Consider the following 26306-nt stretch of genomic DNA (forward strand, 5'->3'; position numbering starts at 1 on the left):
CTAGTCTGACCAATACTCACAGCTGCCAAACTGTCTTCTCTCGGACCTTCTGATGGAAGTGGTTCTCCAGGAAGGTGACAAAGCGTACTCATCACTCACTCTAGTGTGTACCACCTTCAGAGACACAATGTCCACTGTGTCTTTCAGAAGAGGGGCCCACTTTCGCTGGCTTGAGAGTAAGTGATTCAGTGAAGGTGCAGCAGTATACGACAGCTGTGGTGTCTATGCATATTTTTAATGGCTCTATTGAAATGCTTGTTTTACACAGGTGTTGCTACATGGAGTTTGTTCTCTGCTTCATACAAGCAGGATTTCAACGTCATGTACACCATTGACACCTGCCGTGGATGCTTGGAGCCTTACAAAAACTGCAAACCAGGTAGACTTCTTATTCTGGATAATAATGTTTATGTGTCATTACATATTTAGTGTGTTGTGGTCCTAGTGTGATTCAATTACAATATTTTCTTTTTCTATTCATAGGATATGTTGGGAAAGGTAAAAGAGGAGAATTGCAGGGCATCTACTCTGATGACCAACATCCAGGCTATTGCAGTCCCTTCTGCAACCAGATATCATAGGTAAAGATTAACTCACACAAACAAATGTCAGAATAGACTAAATTGTCACTGCAATTAATGAAGATCATCCTTTGATATCTTACCTTCAAGTTTGGTTTTCCCGGACGCTGCCCGTCGTGGACTTCGGGTCGTGGACTTCGGGTCGTGGCTGAACCTGTCTCTGCAGTCCTGCCTTGGGTCATGCTGCTTCCCTGATGGCTTCCTCATATATTCTGAACAATCTGTGCTGTTTTCCTATCCACATGTAAAAGGAACTAGAAGGATTTCTTGATACTAAGGGCTGTAGAGAAAAGTTTGGAGCTTTTTCCATTAACGTTGAAGTTCAAATTCTCAATAAACACTTGAATGCTGTGCTGTCTTTCTATTTACTTGAATGTGTGAATTCATTCAGTTGGGTAGGTAAGCTTGGGATGGATATATGAAATATATACATACAAAAAATTAGAGACTCTTTCCAATGAAAGTAGCTAGCCGCAATAGCTCCAAGATTGCTATATCTAGTTTGTAGGTCGCCAAGTTGGCATCATTGACAGTTCGTCTCTTAAAGCCTCTAAAGCTCTGCAACAAAAAAGGATCATTATGAATGTAAATACTATACATGGTAATGCAGCAGGGCATAGTGCGATGAGGCAGGCAGGCAGAACCAGATTTATTTCTAAATATTTGTCGATCAATATTAGGCTACACTAATATAAGGCTACTAGTATTATGATATTACTGCAATAATATTCCAGTGGTGGCTGCTTAAGGTTGTTTCTGGCTCGTTTGATCCAAACATTGTCCAAAGCTCAAAATGTATTGTAATAGATGTAAGAATTCTCAAAATGTACAATATGTTTTGATCCAACACAATATTCTGATTCAATCCATATATGTTAGGGTTTTTTTTTTTCACCAAAATAAATAGACTGCCCTTCTCTCCAGCTCACCGCACACAAAGGGGGGGGGGGGGGGGGGGGGGGCATCTGTATTAACGGGTCAGTCTATAAGCACTCTAATAGCACCATAAATTACATTTAAATAACCACAAAAGACAATTATTGTTTCCGATATTGATTTAACGAGATGCTGTTATAACATGGAAACGGCTTAATTTAAAAAAATAAGCTTCAAAAATGTTTTATGAAGCACACTGGGTACAGCCCTGTAATACATGTGTTCCGTGTGTATATAGTCTTACGCAAGAAACACATAGCATGAACAGACTGCAACAAAACCAGTCTTACAAACAGACTTCTGCTAAACTGGTGCAGAAGCAAAGCATCTACCTTAGATGAAGTTCACACAGAACTGTGGAAAAGGGAGAACATCTGTACTTGCTTTCAACGACATGATCAGGCTTATATATTATAAAAGTGTTGGCTAAAGTAACGCAGAATATATATATTTTTTAATTGTAAATAATTAAGTACACACACATAACAAGCTGTACCGAGTTCCTCCGGCTGCAGTTCCGCAGACGGCCGGTGTGTGGCAGCATAGCGCTGGGAGCAGAGGGAGGTGAGTATATGACGGATATGACGGATGACGGATGCGACGGAAATACACCCGAACATATTTGGTAGGCCGAACATATCTGGTACTGACACCGGCAGCAAAATCTAGGTGCGTACAGCAGACAGTAGCTAGCAGTTTTCGACGGACACAGCCCACTGAAAAATATATTGTTTTATATCAAATTAATGTACATTACATTACATTACATTGCATTTAGCTGACGCTTGTATCCAAAGCGACTTACAATAAGTACATTCGACCAGGAAGACACAACCTTGAAGAAAACAGAATCATATATATATATATATATATATATTAGCTGTACACTTTACGAATATAATAGTTTTTTATGGACAACTTTACCATTCAATCTCGTCCAACTGATTTTGCTGCCGTCACTGCTCGGCTCTTGGCAGTTCAGGCATTTATCAAACCTGGCAACCCCGGTCAATCAAAGTCCAGTGGCTCCGCCCCAAAGTGACAGAAACTTTTCACGCGCGCGTAGACAGACTCCGCGAGGCTGACACTCCCGCGAGCAAGCAAGAGGGCTGTCTCTCTCGCGAGCGAGCGCAGAGCCTCTCGCGAGCGAGCGCAGAGCCGCTCGCGGGGGTTTAATCTGCGCGCGAGGGTCATTTTATGCGCGTGTAAAAGCACATTTTCCGCTCGTGAGTAGCTTGTTTTACGCGCGAGAATATTGACCCAAATCTGACTCCATACACACACCCTCCCGAGCTTGGATGACACACAGAGACCAATCGAGGGCTTTAGTGTATGATCTATATGAAAGTGGCCATGTCGGCAGGCCACATCATGTAGACAGCCAGTTACCCTCTGTGAGGCAGAGTAAGACCCACATTTGCGCAGCGTTGCGTTCACAATACATACATAAAAAAAAGAATCCTCAGGCCAGCAGGCCACTTAACAGGCCAGGCCATCGGGAAACCTCCCGGTCCTCCCGATGGCCAGTCCGGGCCTGGTGTTCAGGTTATTACCATAAAAGTAAGTTTGTATTTGATTACCTTTCCTAATGATGAAAACCAACTTAAAGGCGACTACAAAAAAATGGACATTATTTAACAATGTTCTTATTATTGACATACCAGAACTAAGAACGTATTACTCATTCCCAGCACACAAAACAGGAAAGTACTTATTTTCACAGATGGTCACTTGTTGCTTTAAAAGATATTCAGTACAATCATCTGTTCTTTTTTTCAGAATGTGTTAAGTGTATTGGTTGAAGAAATGACAACTAAATCAATAAATTGTCCAAAAAGTTGTTAGAGAAATAGTCAACCTCTCTCAGTTAGTCAATAGGTCTAGCACATAGCTAAACGTTTTGTTAAATATTATAGCAAAATGTACTTAGACACATTCATTGCAAGCCTGCACCATCTCCACAGACGGTGCAACTTTGAGTTTGTTCTATACCAAAGATGCTTTTTGCTTCAAATTCTTTCAATGGTGCGTTAATAGCCTATTAACCATGTGAAAGAATTGTATCTGTAGTAATGTAGTCCTCAATAGCCCTCAATGTTCTCACAATTATCTGTGAAAGATAAATAGGAACATTTACCCCAAAAAAGCTGCCAGATATGTTAAGTATTTCTTCATTATTAATTTTAATGTCATGGTTTCGTCTTTTGCCGTCATGATAAATATGACTTTGTATCCCCAAATTTGTTACCATGATTTAGCATTTCTTTGTATTGACTTTTTATCTCAAAATAATAACTTTATATCTTATAATTTCGACTTTTCTATCTCATAGTCATGACCTTTCCATGGGTATTACTTCCCATACTAACGAAACGGAAGCAAATAGCCTACACCCTCGTCTTTATCACGTTCTGTTTCTCCAACTGAAGTGCGTAGTTATTTGTATATCTCCGTGGTGGCTGTCTTCGACAAAATGTACCAATTTGCTATAGTTTTCACGTTGTTCTGTGTCGGGAAAACATTAGGTAAGAGACTGAACATTGTGATGATGTATTTTTGTATAGTTTAATTAGTTATTCGATAGTTCGATAGTTTGATCGCGTAAGCTTGTTTCTGTTACGCCCTTCCTGTTGCTATTTTACGAGGTTTAAAGAAAGCTTAACGTTTGTTATGATACATGTATAAATCGTATATCATTTAAAGCATGATGTATTCCAACTATTTACTTTAAACAGGGAAGCCGGATGAGCCTGCTCCCAAAATGTCCCAACTTATCCTCATCAGTAAGTTTATTCTGTAGTTATTCTACATGATAATGTATTTTTCTACAATGTATGAGCCCTGTAGGATGTTTATAGAGAGCTCAAAGTGTATTGTGATACATATCTATCGTCACACAGAGTGCCTCCATAGAAACATTTCCTGTAACTCAACAACGGCTGAGGGATACACTTTCCCATTCTCGTGTCCTGCGGAAGGAGATGTTAACGTATATCAAAATAAGGTATTTGTATTTACTTGTACACACTCTGGTAGTCAAATGTTTTCTTTATAACATGTTTACTTTGGTTATCCTTAACTAGGCCTTTGTAAAAAAGAAAAATACATTCAAGGTGACGGGACAAAGAGGAAGTGCGAGTTCGACACTGATGTTGATGTTTTTTGTTTAACTTGAGGTCATTTAAGGTGAACTTTTTATTATTTCCCAACAGTCTAAAATTGCTGTTTATGTTGATGGGACTCGACCTTATGATTATTCGGATGAAGTGAAGAGCATGACGTCTGATTCAGTCACTACAAGACACTGCAGAGACCTGCACATACAATGCTTTTTGACCGGAGTGAGTCTCCCTCTATCCGTCATTTATTAAATCAATAAAAGTAATATATTGATATATAATGATGTAAATAGAGAACATGTAAAAATACCCTCATAATATAGAATTTTATTTTACCTTTCAGGAGAAGTACCTTACCGAAATCTGTGTGGATTATAAAGTTACCGGTAAATCAATAAAGTGTTTGATTTATAAACAAACACACACACACATATATATATATATATATATATATATATATATCACATATACATTGCAAAAATGTGTACCTTTTTACCTTCAAACAGAGAAGCCAGAGGAGCCAGAGAAGCAGGATGAGCCTGATCCTACATTTCCCCCAAAGAACCTTATTGGTAAGTGGACGTTTTTCTGATGGAATTCATCTGTTGTAATATAACTCAAGTTAATATTTGATCATAACATGTTATTTTTTGGTTTGTTGTACAGTTGTTGTTGTGGGGCTCATTGTGGTCATTGTGGCGCTGCTCTGTTGGAAAAAGTGAGTTATATTCTATTTGCGCTCACAATTTACGGTTAGTTTTAATACACATTTACTAACACAGTATCCTGCATGAACTGAGAAACATTTGTTTGTGGTTTGTTTCTTGTGTCAGGAAGCAGTACTGTGCATGTAAAGTGTCGCAGTTTTCAACGTACCTACGCTCTTGTCTCAGAATAACAAAGAGGGAAGGGGCACAGGTAACTAGGTATGTATTTCTTTCAAATATATTACAGCTGGCACAGATGCACTTGAATACACTTCTGGCATTACGTTTCAAATGGTTAAACACAAACAAAAAGTTGGTCAAAGTCAAATGTCGCCATAGAGAAAGGGTGAATTAAAGTATAACATATATACAGTATAATAATAATAATAATAATCGTCTTGCTCAATTCAGCACATTAGGTCTACTTCTTTGTGTTTATTTAGTGCTGCTGAATGTAATTCTATGTTTGAATGTCTCTTTAAGACACCCTGCAGGAAGTGGGTTCCAGGAGAGCATAGCTGGTGATTTGGAAGGACAACAACTCAACGGTGATATAAGGTAAGGTTACATTAGAATACTTTTACCAGAGATATGTGAAGTTGAATAGATTTCCATCTTTTCTTTGTTATTACAGGCTGTGAGAAATAGTTGCCACCGATCTAGATGGAAGCGTTGAAAATGATATAGAGTACGATAAAACACTTGAAAGTGTGCATGTTCCCAGCTTAAGTTGTCATGTTATCAATATAACATCTTCATCCACAGATCTCTGTTGAGCCTTTGTCAAAACCGTTAAAGTGTTTTGTTAAATAGCAATTGGAAGTCTAGACTATAATTTTCTAAAAGCTACCATTGTCTCCATAGTATTGATCGTGAAGCTGATGGCAGGTCTGCTCCAGTCTCTAGTCTGGACCACAATTTGAGCTGTGAGGGTATCCAGCCCACTAAAAAGTGAGAAAGAGGGTTGTTCACTTTTTCTTGCGCCTGTTGCTTACTTTCCTTTTATGGCTTGAGCAGGTTTTGAATAACATTTCTCAGGTGAGATTCAATGCCATTTTATTTTAATTGTGTTTTGCAGTGGGAACATACATGCACCTGTCGTAATTAAAGACCCCAATCATCGAGCCATGAACGGGTAAGCTTTTGGTGTTGGATGGATTGTCAGTGTGTTTATTATTATTTGTTCTTTTTAAAGTTCAGTCAGCACTGTTATTTAACAACTGTTGTGTTTGTTTGCTTCAGAAGTGAGAGGGATGATCCAGGAGGAATTAATGACAACAATGGAGAACACTTCGTGAGGTAAGTCTGTATTCTAACAATTTAGGCTGCTCAACCACCACACATAATGCAATAACTGTAACCATTCTCACACATACACACACTTTTAATGCACTTTATATACTATTTTTATATCAATATTTTTAACAATTTATTCCCCCCTGTATGTTGTCTGTCCTATTGCCGTGTTTTTTAGTGTTATGTATTTGTTTGTATTTTTTGCACACCGGGACAGAGTTGCACTCTGAATCTCGTTATACTCTGTGTATAATGACAATAAAAGGCTTTAACTTAAATTAGATATTCGTAGATATACTGTAATTATATCTTGAAAATGTTTTATGTTTACCTTGTTATACTTTATGCCAACAAGGGGCTAATCACTTCTTATTAGCTTAGAAGGAAATACAGAATTTGTTGATTGCATTAAATATAATCATTTGCAGCAAGTAAAGTACTGTGATGCTAGGTGATGTATTGAATGTTCGCAAAATGATTAAACAAAAATCAAATAAAGTGAAAAAATATCCAGTGATACAATATGATAAAAACAAGAAGATTAATAAAAACATACAGTAATATAGAGCTTGTTAAACAGCATGCATATAAGGACTTATTTTTCACTTATAAAAGCTGACAAGCAAAACTGTGATGACTATATATTAATAATAAAATTAAGTTTGACTTTAATCGTGTAAACAGTGCAAATAAATGCAATGCAGCAGTGAAAATAACAAATGAGGGGAAGTACTCACCCTCAGGTTTTTCTATCCCCATCTCTTCATCTGTGAATACTTCTCTAGGATCGAGGAAACGCACAATGGATGTGCTCCTGGTTGTGGGGGTCCTGAAGCTTGTGAGAATGAAGGACACCGCCTGCTGCCTCCTGAGAGGTGAGACTTCTTCCTGCTCTCAGACACTCTGCACTCAGAACTGAGCCCAAAGACAAATCTCTGTCGCTTTGCAATTTCCAGTCTGCTTTTCAACAGCAGAACTTGTGTGTTGTCTGCTTGGAAAGTGAGCATTACCAAGTTATACTATTTCTGTCCAGAGGCTTATATCTCCATTCCTTGTTTCTGTCTCCAGCGCTGACAGGCAAGCCCTCCAACCTCCTGACATGACGGATGAAGCCAGAGCTTTGGTGAACAAGGCCGGCTTTGAGTCAAACCAGCCCAGAATGTGCTCCACTGCACCGGTAAGTAAAAGCTTTCTACTGTATATATCTTCTGTTTAAATGCTTGTATTATTTTGTTTTCGGTTTAACATGGTCATTGTTTGTTTTCTTTGCTTCAGGAAAATGGCGTGAAGTCAACCACCAACATGGGGAACTATCAATACTGATAACTATTATTATAGATAAAATAATAACCTATATATATATACACACTATAACTATATGTCTCACAAGGTATGTGGTACATTTACTGGCAGCTTCTTTGTAATCAAGCCCAGCACTTTCATTTAAATCATAACTTTCATCATCATCGTTGCTCTCTTTTCGAGCAGGCTGTCCTTTTTCACGATGTTCGAATATACGTTTTCTCTAAAAGCCATCTCTACCAAATTGTATACAATTGTATCCTATTCAAATCATTCTGTTGACATATGTGATCAGTCATAGATGGATACATCTTAATTTGGCTTATTACATTTAAACTAATATTAGTTATTACAACAACTAAGACACATGTGTGATTTGTTATTGAGATACATAGATAGTGCATGGCTTGACCAAAGTATGGGTGAACCAAATATCAGAAAATGTACCACATTCTCAGCTACGAGACTAAAAAATATAATAATACTTATACTATGTTTATAATCTATGGATGAAATACATTTGTATAAGCTATAGATATATCATATTATACAATGACTTGTTAAAATATTTCATTTTAATGAGACATGAATGGAAAACATTATAAAGAATGTTTCTTCTTTTTGATTGGAGTTGTAATATCTTATGTATCCATTCTGTTATAAGTAAGTCTGCTATTAATTCTTGTTTATCATATAACATGTATTCAAGTGCCTTCACTATTTTGTAATTATAAAGCATTTTACTCCGCATTTGCAAATTCAGATTCACATTATATTGAGATTGTTCTTTTCTTGCTTACGTGCTTTTATTATTAATCAATTTATATATAAATGAGAAAGAATACAATTGTAAGTGCATTACAAATTATGAATTTTTGTCTTTTAAATAAAATGCTATATCCACCCTGGATTTCACTGCCTGGTCTTTTTGTTAGAACTTGCTTTCTAAACTATTGGAAGTATCCTTTTTTTACCACAAGGGGGCAGTAAATGGTCATCGGTTTCTACCACCGAGGTATACAGGAAACATAATTACACCTCTTCTTACTTTAGTTAAGCGATTAACTTATATTTACGTATACATGGCAATAGCTTCAAAATTCCTGATTGTATCTTCACCCACAAAATATACATTCATATGCTGTATTTCTGTGATTAACCATTATGAGTGAGGATAAAAGGCTTTTGTTTTTGAAAATAAACCAAGTCCGCCCTTATAGAGCTGCTGATTGACTATTGTGTCACTCCCTTTTGCAATTAGTGGCTATGTTTCAGTTGATCTCTATTTTCCAGTATACCATTTCCATTTATTAGTCAACCAATGAATACACAGTAAATAAATTACACAGTACTTGTTCATTTAAATGTATCTTACAGTATTTAAAAGATGTGTTGCCTGCAAGGCTTGATGTATGGTAGTAATCACGGTTACACATAAACACACGGGGGTTCAGGCTGAATATAATCCATCTCTTTTCTCTATCTCTTAGGATCTGCTGATAGTTGTCGTTAGTCAATGTCTGATTCTATTTTAGGCTTCCCTAAATGTTCAATGACCTTGAAAGAGCCCCCTTTTTACCTCTCAGATGGGCTGAGTACGAAGAAAAAATGGTGTTAGAGGCTTTGTTGTTCATTCTTGGTGTGTTAGTGTGTTAAAGTGTTACTCTACTACCAGTGAAAACAGGGTGATTGAATGGTCATGCCTTCAGAGCCTCCCCTCTCAGGGAGTTTCACTGAGGGGACATGAGCGAGGTGGATGAGTAGGGGGCGGCTCAATACATGCCATCATACATGTACACAGTACAGTGTGACACGGGGGAAAAGGACATGGGAGAGGCTGTAATTATGGCTGAATGCTCTGATGCACATAATAATTAGATATCAGCTAATTAGTTACCAATCGCACTCCTCATTGAACGGTATTATGAGCAGTCAAGGAAACAAAAGTCGGTGGAACACTGATCAGCCCACATCAGGGATGAGAAGGCTTAAGGGAAGCTAGATGCTGCAACAACCCAGGCCTGCCTGACGCTGAGTTGTGTTATCCCTAACTGATCTCTAGTTGATCACAATCTTTACGCTTACTCTGGAGCGTACTAAAGGTCGCATACAGTTGTGTGCCGCTGCAGCTTTACAGACAGCATCAAACATTGCTTCAATCAGAAGCCAGTAAGCTGCACTCACGTGGCAGTTATTAAAAGATTACATCAGGGATCACACTACACTGTATGATTAATTAACCTTGACTGATGCTTGGTAAAGAAGAATCCAGCTGAGCAAGTATGCCCACAGGTCTGCATACATACAACATATGAGATGGTTGAAAGCACCATTGTAGCGGGTCTCGTCATACTGACTCAGGGTTACAGTGAAACGCGCGTAAAGCTCTTTAGCTCCTCTCAAAACAGGAAGATTTTTGGGTTTTCCCTCCTAAAGTGACAACTTGCTTTTTACTGAATCTCTTTGATCACTTTGTGTGGTAGCTTTGGACATAGACCAGTCTTTGACTCATCTGCATATGCATACTACAATTACAGTGTGTGGTTCAAAGGGGCGCTGACTCAGGAAGGGGCTTGGTTGCTTGGCTTCTGTCCCCTGCTTCCCATGGTATACAGAGGAGCAGCACAATGCTCTTGTAACCTGCAGGGCACCCCATGAATAAAACATAACCACTGTATTACTGCTTAAAGATGTCTTTTCATTTCCAGTTTGAATCCCAGCGTAGGTATATTTAAGTTAATATGCAAATGGCACAGCGAAAGATTGATTTTTTTAATAATCTCTGTGCGCAGTTATGCTTTTATTGCACCGACACATGCACAAGCAATTATGCTGCACAAGCATACAACCACAAAACAATTGAGCCTCTTTAAGATGTTGCCAGAGAAAGCCTGAAGCATGAACAGTGTATATTTTCAATAGTTTTTTATTAATATGTGCTGATACAAGGTCGCTCTGACCTGCAATGATGCAAACACTCACATAAAATCACCCCCCTTGGCCGGACAGCTGTCAAAGCAGTGGTCTTGAGAAAATAAACAAGAACATTATCCTTCAAACAAAAATAGAAACAGTATCAAGGTGTTATATATCCTCAGTTTACAAATGTTTCAGTGGTACATGACAAATTATTTATTTTATAGAAAAATCACAGAAAGCTCTGGAAATGGTGCTATAAGTAGAGCCCAACATGGCACAATGACAGTTCTTTCAATGCCTACAGCCTGTTATGTAAAACCATTAGCATCCAATAACTTATTCCCAGAAACAAAAGCATTTCAGGGATGTCCAATACTGACCAGGTTCCATTGTACTGAGTTAATAATACAGCCATTAGCTGATACTCAGAATATCCCATTCACGCCTGCTATAGCCAGCTACTTTTCCTCTGATGATGGACATCATCTTGGGCAACATTTACTGATTCGTCCCACAGACGATCATGGGATGGATATCACTACAGCCGTGGACAGGCACATGCAGGCACAGTTCAGCCCCTCCCTACTTTCAGAGACTCATTGGAGGAAGAGGAAGAAATAGAAAAAAACATGCCTACAGATCAAGCTGCTCCTGCTGTATGTGTATAAATGTTAACAAGTAAACAGCTGATACAAGTCTTCACTTCAGTGTATAAAACGACCTAACCTGATTGAAGATGGTTATTATATGTGTGTCAAAAGATATGTTTGTTTGGACCTGGGGGTTTCTATGTAGAATGTGCCTCACAGGTTTAACATTTGGAGAAGCTCATCCCACACAAAAGCCCCTCTGATGTCGGTCCCACCCTGTGCATCAAAGACGGCCCGAATTGCTGGCACAGCTCCACGAACACATATTCAACACCAAAGCGAAACAGCACAATCCTCATCACTGGGTTTATGCCATACCCCTACATACTGTTAAAACTACTCTATAAGTACTGTATTCAGTAGTCATGTGGACACACAACAAGAGACCAATAACAAAATAGTACTACTTTATCAGTGTTTACATTTGCTTTAAAAAAATCTGTATAGGAAAATCTTCTTGCGTTTGTTAGCACTCTAAAAATCCAGCAGTGGATTCATTTTTTCACATTTATTTATGGAAGCATCCATTAGACCAAAAAACAATCACGTCATCTATCTTCCTCTGCAGGCAGAATCGTTTAATTCAATGAACAAACTCAAAATATGACATGCCAGCTTGATCTAATAAAACAAATAAAGTGATAGGCTCTGGACTTCAAACCACCAACAGAAAAGGTCTCTCTCTCTCTCATCGGTAAAAAAAAGAAAGAACGGTCTGTGTGTTAAAGTGTGGACTGAGTAAACTGACTGTAGGCCTGCTGGGACCTCCGCTGTCTAACGACTGAGCAATAGTTCACTCTCCACTGACACAAAGCGGACAAAGGGTGCGCCACTACTGGGTCAAAGGTCGGGCATCCCACCTTTTAAGCAACTGGAGCACATGCATGTTAGGTTGCAACTGGCACAGAAGAGAAATGTTGTGAAACAGACGGAGATGGAAAAAGAAAGTAGAAAAAAAGAGAGCGAAGCCAGTTCACTGCAGCGAATTAGAAACCGCCGTGTTATTATTGTAATCACAGGTTGAGAGGACTTTGAATGGTGGAGAAACTCCTGTTGTGTGAGCCTCCGTCCCACAGCATGGGCTGCGGACCTTCTACTGTATAATCACCATCATTTACCACAGTACTGCACTCTGTTTTTATTGAGATATTAATCTGGGATAAACAAAGCTTTTGACAAAACAAATTAACACTCTCAAAGAAGTGCTGCACTAAAGGAGTCCATTGAGATTGATATTAAAATGTGGATGAGATGGGAGAGATAGGGAGGAAAAGAAAAGGAGGTAGGAGGTGCTGGAAAGGAGAGAAGCAGGCCCAAGGTGACGCACATTCCCCCTCTCATGGGGAAGGCCTGTCTGAACACTGCTTCTCCCCTGGCAAAGATCAGCATCAGCACATTATATCAAATTCAATGAGGGAGGGATGGAGTTAATGATGATGGTGATGAGAATGATGGAGATTAAGATGATGATGGCCGACTTGTGTTTCCTATTAACAGTTCCGCCCTGGAGGGAATTGTTTTATCTTTAGTCGTGCTTCTTAAAGTACATTCAGTTGTCCTCAGTTGACCAATGGGTGCTATCTGAGTACGGTGCCCAATCCTCAAGCCATTAGATCTGTGCTTCACATTGTCCAGCAGCGCCGCAAAACATGAGTATGTTGTCTTTAATTTGAAAACACAGGCAGCTCCCAGGTTCAAATCTAAGTCATGTACCATCAGCAGTATGTTCCCTCTATGGCTCAAGTTATGATTCCGGGGCCTCATCGCGCTCTGCAGCCTTTACAATGATACTTACAAAAGTGATTTGAATAACAAGAATACATGGTGGTAAATCCTTGTAATCCCTTTCCCTTATCTGTCTTTAACCCTCTCTCTCTTTCAGCCCCAGGAGACACCGCTAAAAGCTGTCCTTTGGGTTCTCTCTTAGAAGTGGGACAGTCGGGCCCAGCCAAATGTCACACTGCAGTGGATGCATCTGTTTTCTGCTCACGTCCTGTCCTCACAGCACACTCTCTCGCTCGTCACAGGTTTACAAGGAAGACATTTGAAATAAATAAAATAAATGACAATGCCATGAATAAATCGACGTGAATAAATATTCCAAAAACATACATAAAAACTGATAAATAAACCATAATAAATACCTATAAATACAGCATTTGAGAAGGTGAATTCTCAGTATTTTTAAAGGTCAGACAGCTGGATGAAAGGAGCCTCATGAGCAGCTCTCTCTTGACAGCTAATTTCTCAAATGTATAGCTTGCATAAGGTGGCATATTGGAAACATGTTCCTTCCGATCAGTCAACCCTGCTTGTCATTTTCATGGTGTATGGTTATCTCACGTCTCCCGAGGCGGTCTGATTTCTCCTGTCCTCCTTGTACCTCAACACCATAGCAATATAAACTCCTATTTGAGGCGAGGAAGTTAAGGTAGCTCTTTGAGATGAGTATCCCCCTTGTCTAATGTGCATTCAAGTCATGTCATGGAAAAATAGCTTTTCAAATGTTTGTGCACAGAAGTCTGGTGCACGGGACTCACACACACTCACAGACACACACAACCAGCCATTCAGACGCATTCATAATTACACACAAACACATGCACACAGGTAATCAATGAATTGTCACATTAAGCTTTTGAGAAGTGCTGAAACTACCTTTAAGAAACAGCTAAATGCTATTTTTCCAGATAGCGAAACAAATGTCATTATCATACATGCTAAAACCCATGTCGTAAGTAAGTGTTATCTGGTTACATCTTCCAAATAATACAAACAAAATCACTTTATGGATGCTGCCGTTACTCACAATGCTTTATCGTGCCCTTGAGGCACAGAATGACATTTGGCAACATCTATCTCGCTTTCCTCACACCTCCCGCTGCCTTTGGCAATCCCACCCAGGGAATGTCAAAGGTCAAACATTAACAACCTGGGTGTATTATATGACATCAAAATGGTGCCAGGATTTTTTCGTTTTCCGTTTTTCATATATTTATATATAAATAAAATCTACTAGACATTATAATCTGTCTCTCTCTCTGCATTTACATCTCCATTGGATCCCTAGATTTGTCACTGAATGGCACAGACAAGCAATAGATCACGCTACCGGGGAGAGAGACCATTATCATTCAGTTCACAAACTCCAAAACATTTTATTTTTTTCTTTCGTTGGTTTGTTGCAGTACAAGAAGTCATTTTTCATAGTATTTGTTAATTTTGTTGCTTTTGATCATCTGTTGTGTCTATTTACATAGTAGGAATAAAGTAGATTCATGTGTGGTTCCTATGTACACGGCTATACCAATTGGTCGACCAGTGCCTTCGCGGTGTTTATAGTCTTTCTTGTCACAACCACACACAGGAAACAAGTCCACTTCAACTGGCTAGGCTCTAACAGCAAAGTACAGGGGGCCCTCGCAGCCCCCAAAGGATGCAGACCAAAAGTCAACAAATTGAATACTCTCATAAAAACAATAGCAAGGCAGTCATTTAACTTTTCAAATGCCTAAAGCAAACAACCAGATAGAACAGTGGAGAGGAGTGGCCAGTCTTTAGGATGCAGATTCTTCTGCTCTGGAGGGGGTGGTGGGGGGGCGGGGGGGGGGGCAGCGTTTCAGTCTCTGCTTTTACTCCACTTCTGTACATAGTTGTCGATTCACAGCAAGAGAAAATGAAGGCAACTGAATCAGCTCCCACTGCCTGCTGGGAACAAAAAACAAAAGCGTGTTCCCTTTACTTAGATGAAGTACGATTTTGACTTTTGATGTTCAGTAATGAGCACTTCTGGATAAGTGAGCATAATGTGAATGTGTTTGTAAATGTTCTAGTTTCTGTTCTGGCTCAATAAAATATATTTTTGGCAACAATGAAGAGCTTTCTGTGAGACTTCTTTTTAGGTTATAATAGTGTATTATATTCCCTGTCTCCACAGCTAGCTACTCCTATCAAATGATGACATAAAAAAAGAACAATGGATGTTACGAAAGGGAAATGAGATAAAATACAAAATAATATTCCCATCTCCGGAGGCAGGTCTGATGAGTAATAACAATAAAAAAAACTTTTACAAAGTTTTAAAGTTTCTGAAATATCTGAAGGTAAACGGGGTAGATTGTGGTACATTCAGAGTGCTGGACTTGGCCTTAGGGTCACAAAAGAACTTTGGGGGGGAACAGAGTTAAAGAAAGCATAACGAATGCTATGCGACAAAACTCCCATCACTCATCTCCAGAAGACTGGGGAGGGTTTAAGATAAAGGCTGACTCAGCCATGACTCCCCCATGAAGGTCACTCTGTTTGCTCATCTGTTAGCTAAATAAAAGTCAAGTGAAAGAAAGGCAACCAAACAAGCAGAAAGTGGAGAGACGCAAAACGAGGCAGGCTAGGAGGCGGCTTTGGCCATCACATATGTCTCCAACTTCCTCCTTCAGCCTCCAGTCACAGGCTGGTGACCAGCTGCATCTGTCCGTCTCCCTCATTATGGGCGGGCTCTTGACCCTGGTGTCCCTCCCCACTCGGTCTCCGGTGTGTGGCCTGGTAGAAGGTCTGCATTGGGGCCCCGCGGGAGCCCAGTGCGGGCCTCCCAGAGCTGTAGTACAGCTCCTCGGGGGGCTGGGCTGAGCGGGGGACCACCTCCAGGGGTTCGGGGCTGCTGTCGGGGTATGGAGAGTCTCGCAGGTTGGTGATGCTGGTGTACAGGGAGTCACGGGCGGGGGAGTCTGGTGCTCTGCTGCCCGTCTGCCCCCCAGCACTCTGGCCGCTGTGGCCGCTGTGGCCCAGGCTCTCGGTGAGGTCGGCCGTGTAGCTCTCGGACTCCTCGGGGTCGCTCTGGTAGAGGACGGACTGCGCGCGCTGCAACAGCAGGGGCTCCTCCAGAGCTTTGTAGAGCAGCTCCACATCCTGTGGGGTGCGTTGCCGCCCCTCTCTCATATAGTCCTCCTCTTCATCCATGCTGATAGATGGTTCTGGCCCGGCCCCTGTTGTCCCCCGACCGACCCCTCCATGAGGACGTCCCCTGGCCAGGCTGCCACACACCCTGTCCCCTACGTCGCATCCTCCTCCACTCCCTCTCAGGTTGTTGTGCACAAGCTCAGAGATGATCATTTTCTCGAAGGCCGCGGCATCGGAGAGGTTTCGTCGGATGCCCCCGCCTCCAAGGGCCTCTGAGCTGCGAGGATTGAGGAGGGGTGGGGAACTTTCTCCTCCCCCACCACCAAGGAAGTCACAGCTGCCCCCGCCTACACCCCCTGGGCCGCTGCGCAGGGAGTAGCTGTTGTTGAAGTTACCATTCAAGGGCAGGGTTTCCATCCCACAGGGATCGCGGGCCTTTGATAACGTGCTTTCTGGACCATAACACAAAGAGAAGAGACACAGGGGACAGAGGGTTTTGGTATTATTATCATACAGTTAGATTAAAGCGCAAGATACAGAAGAACAATAAATATCAGATGGTAAAATGATGTGAACTGAGGTGAATTATACTTACTCGGGTCGCGGAAGGTTCCTGTGAGTCCCAGAGAAAGCCATGTGGAGTGAATAAAATGAAATACACCCGTCAGTAAGCGTTCTTTAATGGTGCAACATTAACTTGATGCATTATTTTTAAGACATTTGAAAGGGGAGCGATAACAGAATAAATTAAATCCTTGTCCACCTAACTGTTTTTATTTTCTCTCAGACTCAACATTGAACCCTCAACTCTTACCACACACTAACTCTGATTTATGCAGACTTGGTCCTGTTGGTTTGACATCATGTTCCTCCTACATTTACTTCTAAGCCACAGAAAATACTGGATATTTGTTTACTACTGTCACCGATACCTGGATCCATACATAATTCATATACAACTTTGCACAGCAGCCACAATTTGTATTTTACTACTTTCCTTCCACACAGCACAGATGTTGGGATTTTTCCCGAAAAAAAACATCAAGGAGCAAAGCAAAAGCCTCAGTATCTAAAAATGTGAAATGTTCATTTTTGAAATGTAATGCTTAGTGTGACTTTAATCAACGTTCTTCGGTGGTGGTGTGGGTAATTAGACATTATAATGAAGTGCTCTCCCTACTTCCTCTCCCACACTCTTCTAAAAATGTCTCGGCTGCCAGGCCTGTGGCCATCAGGCTTGACGTATTGTGCGGAAAGGCTTTAAAATATTTAATAGAAACGCCGCTTTAAATTTCAGTCCTCAGACACGAGGCCTGATACTCTGCGAATGCACACTCAGTCGGCAAGGAGACACACTCAGTCACCAAGTGAATATTGATACTGCAGTGGAGCAACACTCTGAACATGTCTAATACAGCAGCTATGCATCAAACTGTAAATGAAGAGGAATGTTTTAATATACCTACAGTTTGATTAAGTATACAAACACACACTGACACTCACACCTGACCATCCAAAAGCCAGATGGAACGTCCCCTGGCCACCGAGCTGTCGGATCCCTTTTTCTACGGTCGCCATGATTCAAGCCGACTACTTTCTCTACTTTGAAAATAGGAAAACTGTCCTGTCGATTTCTGGCAGTCACAGCTGTAGCTAAACTTCTAAATCAGTTTGTGGCTGTTATCATGAAGATTTAAGACCCAACCAGATGGCTGGTTAGGCTGTAAGCACTGTTTGGCTCGTTCCTGTTCAGCTTTGTGAATATGTCTGAAGGATAGAAAGTCTGAAAAAACCACACTCATGCACATAAACGCAGACACATGTGCAAAATCATTCAAAAACATTAATGAGTTTGTGTAAACCTTGTCTAAATAGTGACAGCAAGCTGCTTGAATACTGAATACACACATGTGCTGACATCACTGCACACACAGAGTATTAAAGAGGAGCTAACCAGTAGAGTTGAAGACGCCAGGTGAGGGGGGGGTGAAGCTCTCGGCCAGCAGCGTGTTGTAAGGAGAGGTGCCAGTGCGAGTCTGTAAAACTGGGTTTGTCAAAAGGTGGTTGCCCATGGTCGCTGTAAACATTTAAAAAATAAACAGAATCACACATAGGCTCTTATCTTCTCCTCAAATGTATGCAAAGCAATAACAAGCGAGCACACTGCACACGGTAGGTGTAGCGCTCTGAAATTCACATTGCCAGACTCAGTAATAACATCTGGAATCATAAAAATATTTACTGTTTATTCAGATGGGGTTATTTTTGTTATGCCGATGCTTTACGGAGTAATGCATTTCACAGTTCTCCTCAATGTTTATGACTACTGATTGTAACCTTTGAGTAAAAATACAATTGCATGGGAAAGGAACTGTTTGGAGCATTGCCATTATTTTTTATTTGTTTGGCTCCTGACAATGTAGTCAGATGAGGTAGAACAGTAATGCATGTCATTATGTAGTCGAGGGGTGCAGCCCTTGAAACACACTTAATTTCCCAGTGCAATGTGAATGCCACTACAAGACAAATATAATTCAAAGAAATGGCAGAGAGAATGTTGTATAATGCCCATGTATGGCTCCAGCCTGAGGCACCTCAAACAGAAATGCCATGAAATTAAAAATAGGACAGCATGACGGAGAGTAGTCCAAGGCAAAGCACAACCTTCAGGTCTCATGCCTGCCGTTCATCACACAGCAAGGGAGCAGGGAATTCAAAAAAAGTAAAATATGCACTCACACACAGCTTTTTATTTGCCATTTTCCCTCCTCTTTCTCGTCCCGTCCATCTATTTGGCATGCCACACAAACCCCTCTCTCTATGTTCTGGCTCGTTCTGCTGTGTCTTTACTCAACCACATTTCCACAGTTACTCACGCCAGAATTTAACAAACAACACCAAATTAGCTGGGATTAGATATGTGTGTGTAACTGTGTACTGTACCTCATAGGAATATCCTGTGGAGAAGGAAGTAAGCTTTAAGTGGTGAGATAAAGTAGGGCAAGAGGAATCATGGGAGGCTGTGTGTGTGTGTGTGTGTGTGTGTGTGTGTGTGTGTGTGTGTGTGTGTGTGTGTGTGTGTGTGTGTGTGTGTGTGTGCAGCACTCTTTGTGTTTTGGACACATTACTATTGTGCTTTAGTATGAGAGTTAGGTTCATAAAGAAATTAAGTGGAGGAATCAAAGAAATCCGAGATGCCAGTGATAAGGCTGCAGCGTCTTTTCTGCAGAATTGGCCTCTTTAATTACTCCTTCATGATAGAGCCTCTCTCTCTCTCTCACACTTTTTCCGCTCCCACTCTCCTTTTGTCTTTCATTTTCTGCCAACTGACAAACTTCACTTGGAGGCACAGAAAATAAAGGTTTCCCAGCACAGTTGTTTGTGTTTGACAGTGCATCATGGAATGATCTACATTATGTGTCTCCAACAGCCTTGGTGATAAGTCTGTCGTGAAAAAAAGCCACTTGAACTGCCTGTCCGCCCGCCGATCTCACACACACACACACACACACACACACACACACACACACACACACACACACACACACACACACACACACACACACACACACACACACACACACACACACACACACACACACACACACACACACACACACACACACGCACGCACGCAGCTCACTCGTAGCACCCTCTTCATCACCCCCTGCATTCCTCCTGTCACTCTCCTCAATTAGAATAATTACCCCTGTTCGCTCACACGCTAATCAGTTCATTAAAAACAAAATGGATGAAATTAGCATACAGAGTGACGGCTGATTTAGCAACTGCCTCTGTTGTCATCATCAACACCACACCCCTCTCAATCTAAACCTGAGCCAACCTCCATCGTCTCCGTGTTACTGACGGCTGCAGCGGTGACGCCAACAGTTGCTGACGCTGAGATAATCAGTGACTCAACGCATTTCTTTTACTTTTTAAATAACCTCTAAGTGCTGTGTGGAGTTCAGAGGGGACAGGATGCGTCACTGCATCCAAGAAATGTGGGTGCAATCGATCCGATGACTCTATAAAAATGATTCTGAGGTCATCTAGCAGTTTTTACAATAGGTTTTTTTCAAGTTTTCTCAATCGATTAAAATAATCACACACAGTTCATCACAGTAATACTCCTCGTCATATTATTAATCACACGTTTCAAACACAAGTATTCACTGGAAAGAGAAATCAGAGGGTTTATACTTTATAATAACAAGATTTCAGAAAAATTGCTGTCCGCCAATTCTCCGACACTTAGCTAAAGCCTCGACAAAGGCACAAAGAGCCGCTGTGCATCTCCTCTACTAAGAGCTTATTATCTCTGACGCTACTCCCACTCATGTGCAACTTCAAGACACTGGCTCATGCTTCAGTAAAATGCCTTTCCTCTATTTTCACCGCACCTAAAGCAAACAAGTGCAGTTGTGCCTTTAGGGCTCTTACTGATGTCCATCAATCTCCTGCCAGTGCTATACAGTGTACATGTCTCTCCGGATAATTCCTCGGCTTTCTTTGTCTTTTTACTACTTTTGGTTTATCGAAAACCTCCTCACTGGATGGGAGCAACTTAGGGTAACTGTGTAAAGGGATTACTTTGTGCTAAAAAGGTTTAACACATTTAGGTTTCCAGATTAATCTCAAACATTATCGCATTAATGTTCACGGGTTATAATAATGGGATCTCAACACATGCATCTCCGTGATATATTGCCATGTCAAGACTTCTTTGTAATTAATGGGGAAGATTATAAAAAACCGAAAAGGCAAAACCATATTAGTTTTATAGGTTTATTAGTTTTTCTAAACTGTCTGGTTTGGTGTTTACCTGATATTGTTATACTCGTCTCCATCCTTGCTCAAATACATTTTTTATTTAATTTAAAACTGGAAATCATTCACAAAATGAATAAATAAAGCAAAGACGGATGACTATTCTAACATTATTAAATATTTCACAGCAGCTGACTGCAAACAGTTATTCAAAGCTTTAAACTCTGTTCAAGAAGTGATTTATGATGTGATGAAGTAGCTACCCTACCCGTGGGCTCAAGTAAAATATTACTGACTATTTTCTGTATACTAAAGTATTAAAGATTCACTCAAATCAGCTTATGTGTAAGAGGAGTTAATTGCGATCAACCCACACACAGATTCACATATTAAATGGGTTGAGCTTCATATATTGGGTATAAGTGCTTTTAAAGACCAGCGGCTGCCACTGCACTGCAAACTGAAATTCACCAACCAGACATCAACTGTATGTTATTAAATGTACGCTATTACTGCTCTGACAGCTATTTGCCAGTAGCTGCAAGGCGATGTGAATCATTAGGTAACCTTTATACACCAGGCATGAACATATATTTCAACATCTTGTATACTGTCACATGTGCACATGTACCGCTGGGTAACAGCACCTTGCCTTGGCTATGTCCACCCTTCCCTTTGCTTTAGTTATTTCTGTTGAGTTTATCTAAATGTGTGTGCTATAGCCTATATGTTTGTGTGCATCAGAGCATGCATATCGTAACAGAGGGGGAGCAGAGCAGTGAAAGAGGGAGGCCTCACCGCGGTTGAGTGTTGGGGTGTTATTGATATCTCCCGCCATGAAAGAAGATTCCGTCTGCTTTCGAACCGTGTCGTTCCACATCCTGCGGATCCGACTCTGGAAGAAGGAGCAGAGCTCAGTGAGTGGCAGCAAACAGACAACACTCCGATCACTAACAACAAGTTAAATATAGAAACACGACGGGTAGACTTTGTATCTCAGTGGGACTCCTGTAATCAAAACGGTGGGGCTCGATCTAATCCGTAAAGAACAATAGGCAAACATGGCAGACAATGATAGAGAGGCGTGGGGTAAAGAGGCACAGTGCTATGTCATGTAATCATGAGGGGGGCTAATAATCTGGAGCTGTGTAGAACATGATTGCAGTAGCTGATACTATTGTTATCAAGAAGCCTCTCATTATAGTGTGGGAAAGCTGGTTTGTTGATTGTGTGGGCTGTCAATGTGTGTACAGTATGTGTCTGTGACAGTGAATATACCAGCATGCACAGCATTTTTGGGTGTGCTGTATGGTGCCTTGTTTAAATATAGCACATGGACTTCAAAGGAAATATGTATTAATGAGTCATTCTAGTAAGCATAGGCCTGCCAGTAATGTATGGAAACATGAAAGTAAAAACTTCACAAGAGAGGTGAGCACGGCAGATGATTAGAGCAGCTTCGCCACGACTAATGAATGCCTCATATATCATGATGTAACACACTCTTATCCTGATCTGTCACTGAGAACAAAATGTATTGTAACACCGGTGTTTCACTTGCTGCAAATATCTTTTTTTCAGGGCAGAAGAAAGAAACATGACTGTTGTGTGAAAAGTCAGTAAGTTAGTAAATCAATTCAAAGCTTTGCAAAGTAATCGCTGAATCATTGTTATTGATTAGCAGTCAAATCCTCACAGGCGCTCTCAACTCTAGAATCTTACATAACAGAGCTTTTAAAATGTCCCTTGTTTCCAAAGCTATTCCTTTTGTTTTGACACTCTTTTTGAAAGTGTTCAGATACTACCAAGGGAGTCATTTGATTCAAGAAAATAGATTTTTTGTTTCATTCCACCGAAACAAGCTGATTTTCACCGAAAGCTAAGGCAGATTTACTTTTCATTTGTTTGAAGAAAAATACTATTTTTAAATTCATTAGTGGTCTAGTTGTTGTGTAAAGATAAACAAACAAGTGAGCCTGCATCTAAGGGTACTGTTTTGCATGTGCCATCCTCTATGTGTGGGTCTGTCCTGTTCGCACCTGTCGGTGGGCCGCTGCGTGGCGGGCTTGGCTGCCGCTGTAGTAGCGGTTGTTGGCACGCAGGCCCGAGTTCTTCAGGGAGCCATGGGAGCTGGTGGTGGAGGTGCGGCTGCAGCAGTAGGAGTGACGCAGACACTTACTGTACTCCTTATGGACCTGTTAAGAAATAACACCAACGGCACAGCGGCAGGTTTCAAAGCCACTCATAAACACAAACACTTAGATTCAACAGCCTGGACCCAATGTAGAGCGGCACATGCTTTTAAAACACGGCAACATAAAGGTTCAAGCACTTTATGCTGAATATTAAAGGTCTCCTATTATACTATTTTCAGGCATATATTATAGGTCTCAGATATATAAAATATATTAAAAACATGTCTATGAAGTGTTTTGCTCAAAATACCAAACAGATCACCCATTCTAGCCATGCCTCATACCCCTCTATTTCCGTTATAGAGAAGTGCTGATTCTGGGTCCGTAGCTTTAAAAAAATATATATATTTGAAAATAAAATAAAAAGAGGGGGGGGGGAGCTTGTGCCTGCTCAGAATTATACCCAGATACTCAGCTAAATGCTGCCGTGATGAAACGCCATATCATGTTCAAAACCACATCAAGGATTATTTCTGAAACAGTATGGAGCTCAAATGCTTTTTCTCTTGCGGGTTTACCTCAAGGTGGGTGAGTACTTTTTTATATCCTGCTTTTTTACACATACTCTCTCCAGTAAAGGGTAGCTCTGAGTGTTAGCGATGCTTGCTAATGTAAACAAAGACCATATTACGTCCAAAACATGTTGCGCATTGTTTCTGATAGTGATGTTTCTGAAAGGGCCTTGGGTGTAAAGCCAGCCCACATTTCCGATATTACGTAATATCGGCAGCAAATCTGGATCAGCTCCGTTGTACCCCCGTTTTTAGAGATTTGGGTACGGAGGAAAAGTGTGTAAAAAAGTGCATTTTTTATGATAGGAGACCTTTAACAACGCATGCAAATCAATCTATTTATCTCCTCAAAAATACATCTGCTTATTCATATATATTACATCTATGATTTGAAGTAGGTCTTAAAGACTGGCATTGTGTTGCTACCTTCTTTTGCAGGGCACAGTGGAAGATGAAGATGAACATGCCCTGAAAGGCGTTGAAGGTGGTAAAGAGGTAAGCCATAATAACTGTGTTTTCATTGATGAAGAGGAGGCCGAACGCCCACGTCATCCCCAGCAGGAACAGCAGAGCAATGGCCCCCAGAGCCCATGACCTGATGACAGTGGAAAAGAAAATGTAAAAAAAACAGAATCAATTTAGAAATGAATCCAGCAGTGTGGTTTACTAATCATAAGCTTATGCTTTCAGAAAAAAACAACATTTATTTCCAGGAGTACAGTATGACTCCCATTTAAAGATTTTGAACTCACCTAATGTTATCCAGGCGGCTGGAGTCAGGTTTGAGTGCTGAAGAGTTGCGTACCATCTTGTGTAAAGTGATCATGAGGAAAATGAGGTTGAGCTAGGGACAGAAGATCAGAGGATAAATAAAACGTGCTGTGAATTTTACAGTCTGTACCAAAATAGTGACTTTGCACTGTGAATAACCTCATCAAGTGTGGTGAAATATTTTTGGTTCGTCTGGGTTAAATCAAAATGATGAGGGGAATAATACTGTCTGACAGTAATGCTAATACCATAATAACAAATGAAACAGGTCCAATGAAGCTCCAGATGAAGTAGTTATCCACTCGCAGCCAGCATCTGGAGTGGCACAAAGGAGAAGAGGGAGTTACACACAACCAAACTCAAACAGCCACACACAGCCACACACACACACACACGCGTACATGCACGCACACACACACACAATATTTCCCTGTCTCAGCGGATTATCTTATGAAGGCTAATCATCAGGCTTTGGCTAAGTGTGTTCAGAAAAGCCAGTCCGCAGGGAGGTGCAAGAGCTGTTCACACAGCACTGCATATTACATTTCCAGCTGGGGGAATAGCATAATCCTCCTTCTCAATCTGCAGGTGCAAAAGATCTGGCTTCACACGTACGCTTTCTTTGTCCCATAGCTCCTGTAGTCTATGGCCGCAGAGATGCCCACCACTAGTGCGGGGAAGCAGTAGCCGCACAGATAGTAGTACTTTTTGCGGGAGTATTCGCTTTCAAAGACTTCCACCAGCATGAGATAGAGTTGCACACCCTCCAGACACATCCAGGAGAAGGCAGCCAAGAAGAAGAAATGCAGAAGGCCAGCAAAGATGGGACAGGCAATCTGAGGATAGTAGCAAGGGAGGGAGAAGAAGAAGAAAAAGATGTGGAAACATTCAAATGAAGGAGAAGAAATAGTTAAGATCCAGACATGTAACTGACTGAAAAACAGGAGAGTATTAGGAAGTGGACATTTATAGAGGAACAATTATAAGCAGCCCCCCAGAGTGATTGTCTCTGTGAGTGGTAATTCATTACTTAGAGATTACTCAGTGCAGGGTATGTTTCATAGAGTAACGTAATGAGACACTATGGCAATTGTACTTTTACAGTCACTATTAATATAATAAAATTACCTCTGTCATTTTCAAGTTGAAAGTGAAGTTTTATAGGGGAGATGTAATGCAATTCTTTTTTTCAAAGTCAGCATGTATCGGACTGAATTGTGGAAATTAACCCACCTGGTATTCTGTCTTGTCGATGCCGATGAGGAAGAGCAGCTCTGCGATGAAGAGGTTGATGCAGAGGTTCTTGTGGATGGTGTTGCGGTCGGTCTGCAGGCCTCGCAGGAAGCAGAAGGTGGAGATGCAGATGGCTAGACACACTAGGGAGATGACAATCCCAACCCAGGTGATCACAAACAGGATCAGTTCATGCATTCGCCCCTGGTACTGAGGTCCGGGTGGTGGCACAGAAACAAAAATGGCGGGTTGGGAATGTGGAGGGGGACAGGATGAAAACAGAAGGCAGAAGAACACAGATACACAACAGTATCAGACAAATAAAAAGGGGAAAATATTGGACAAGAGGGGGGAGGAGTACGGAGATAGATGAGAACAATAGGGCGATAGATATACAAAACAAGGGGAGGGGAGAAAAG

At 40.9% G+C, this 26306-nt stretch overlaps 2 protein-coding genes and 1 long non-coding RNA gene across 7 annotated transcripts in view; 2 read left to right on the forward strand and 1 right to left on the reverse strand.

The window, feature by feature from the left end:
- Nucleotides 1-355: 355 nt before the first annotated feature.
- Nucleotides 356-932, forward strand: LOC117548261. The gene is made up of 3 exons (XR_004569308.1): nucleotides 356-379; nucleotides 484-581; nucleotides 672-932. It is a non-coding gene; the product is annotated as an uncharacterized LOC117548261 (long non-coding RNA).
- A 2113-nt stretch (nucleotides 933-3045) lies between these two features.
- On the forward strand, nucleotides 3046-8856 carry LOC117548310. Of its 3 annotated transcripts, XM_034219486.1 has the most exons (15): nucleotides 3049-4042; nucleotides 4253-4300; nucleotides 4418-4521; nucleotides 4730-4858; nucleotides 4980-5022; nucleotides 5143-5208; nucleotides 5303-5354; nucleotides 5470-5562; nucleotides 5827-5901; nucleotides 6208-6294; nucleotides 6422-6478; nucleotides 6586-6642; nucleotides 7425-7514; nucleotides 7708-7816; nucleotides 7915-8856. In XM_034219486.1, exons 1-15 carry the CDS (start codon nucleotides 3991-3993, stop codon nucleotides 7960-7962), a joined length of 1110 nt encoding a protein of 369 aa, XP_034075377.1. In that variant the 5' UTR covers nucleotides 3049-3990; the 3' UTR covers nucleotides 7963-8856. The 3 variants fall into 3 exon arrangements, with proteins under 3 accessions (XP_034075376.1, XP_034075378.1, XP_034075377.1); XM_034219485.1 differs by having other exon boundaries at nucleotides 3046-4042; nucleotides 4980-5208; XM_034219487.1 differs by lacking the exon at nucleotides 4418-4521 and having other exon boundaries at nucleotides 3046-4042; nucleotides 4980-5208.
- Nucleotides 8857-10849: 1993 nt separating this feature from the next.
- The window catches only part of adgrl1a (adhesion G protein-coupled receptor L1a), a 99900-nt gene continuing 84443 nt past the window's right edge, over nucleotides 10850-26306 (reverse strand). For 2 of the 3 annotated variants that reach the window (XM_034219589.1, XM_034219591.1), the window contains 10 exons: nucleotides 25888-26097; nucleotides 25270-25490; nucleotides 24903-24969; nucleotides 24636-24727; nucleotides 24310-24478; nucleotides 23216-23371; nucleotides 21975-22071; nucleotides 18361-18483; nucleotides 17002-17019; nucleotides 15954-16858 (listed from right to left, as the gene is read on the reverse strand). In XM_034219589.1, coding sequence (XP_034075480.1) covers nucleotides 15954-16858; nucleotides 17002-17019; nucleotides 18361-18483; nucleotides 21975-22071; nucleotides 23216-23371; nucleotides 24310-24478; nucleotides 24636-24727; nucleotides 24903-24969; nucleotides 25270-25490; nucleotides 25888-26097 — 2058 coding nt within the window. Of the gene's footprint in view, nucleotides 16859-17001; nucleotides 17020-18360; nucleotides 18484-21974; nucleotides 22072-23215; nucleotides 23372-24309; nucleotides 24479-24635; nucleotides 24728-24902; nucleotides 24970-25269; nucleotides 25491-25887; nucleotides 26098-26306 lie in introns of all 3 variants that reach the window. The other variant, XM_034219590.1, reaches the window with a different exon arrangement.

The sequence above is a fragment of the Gymnodraco acuticeps genome, unplaced genomic scaffold (assembly GCF_902827175.1).
Source record: "Gymnodraco acuticeps unplaced genomic scaffold, fGymAcu1.1, whole genome shotgun sequence".
In the NCBI taxonomy this organism is placed as follows: Eukaryota; Metazoa; Chordata; class Actinopteri; order Perciformes; family Bathydraconidae; genus Gymnodraco; species Gymnodraco acuticeps.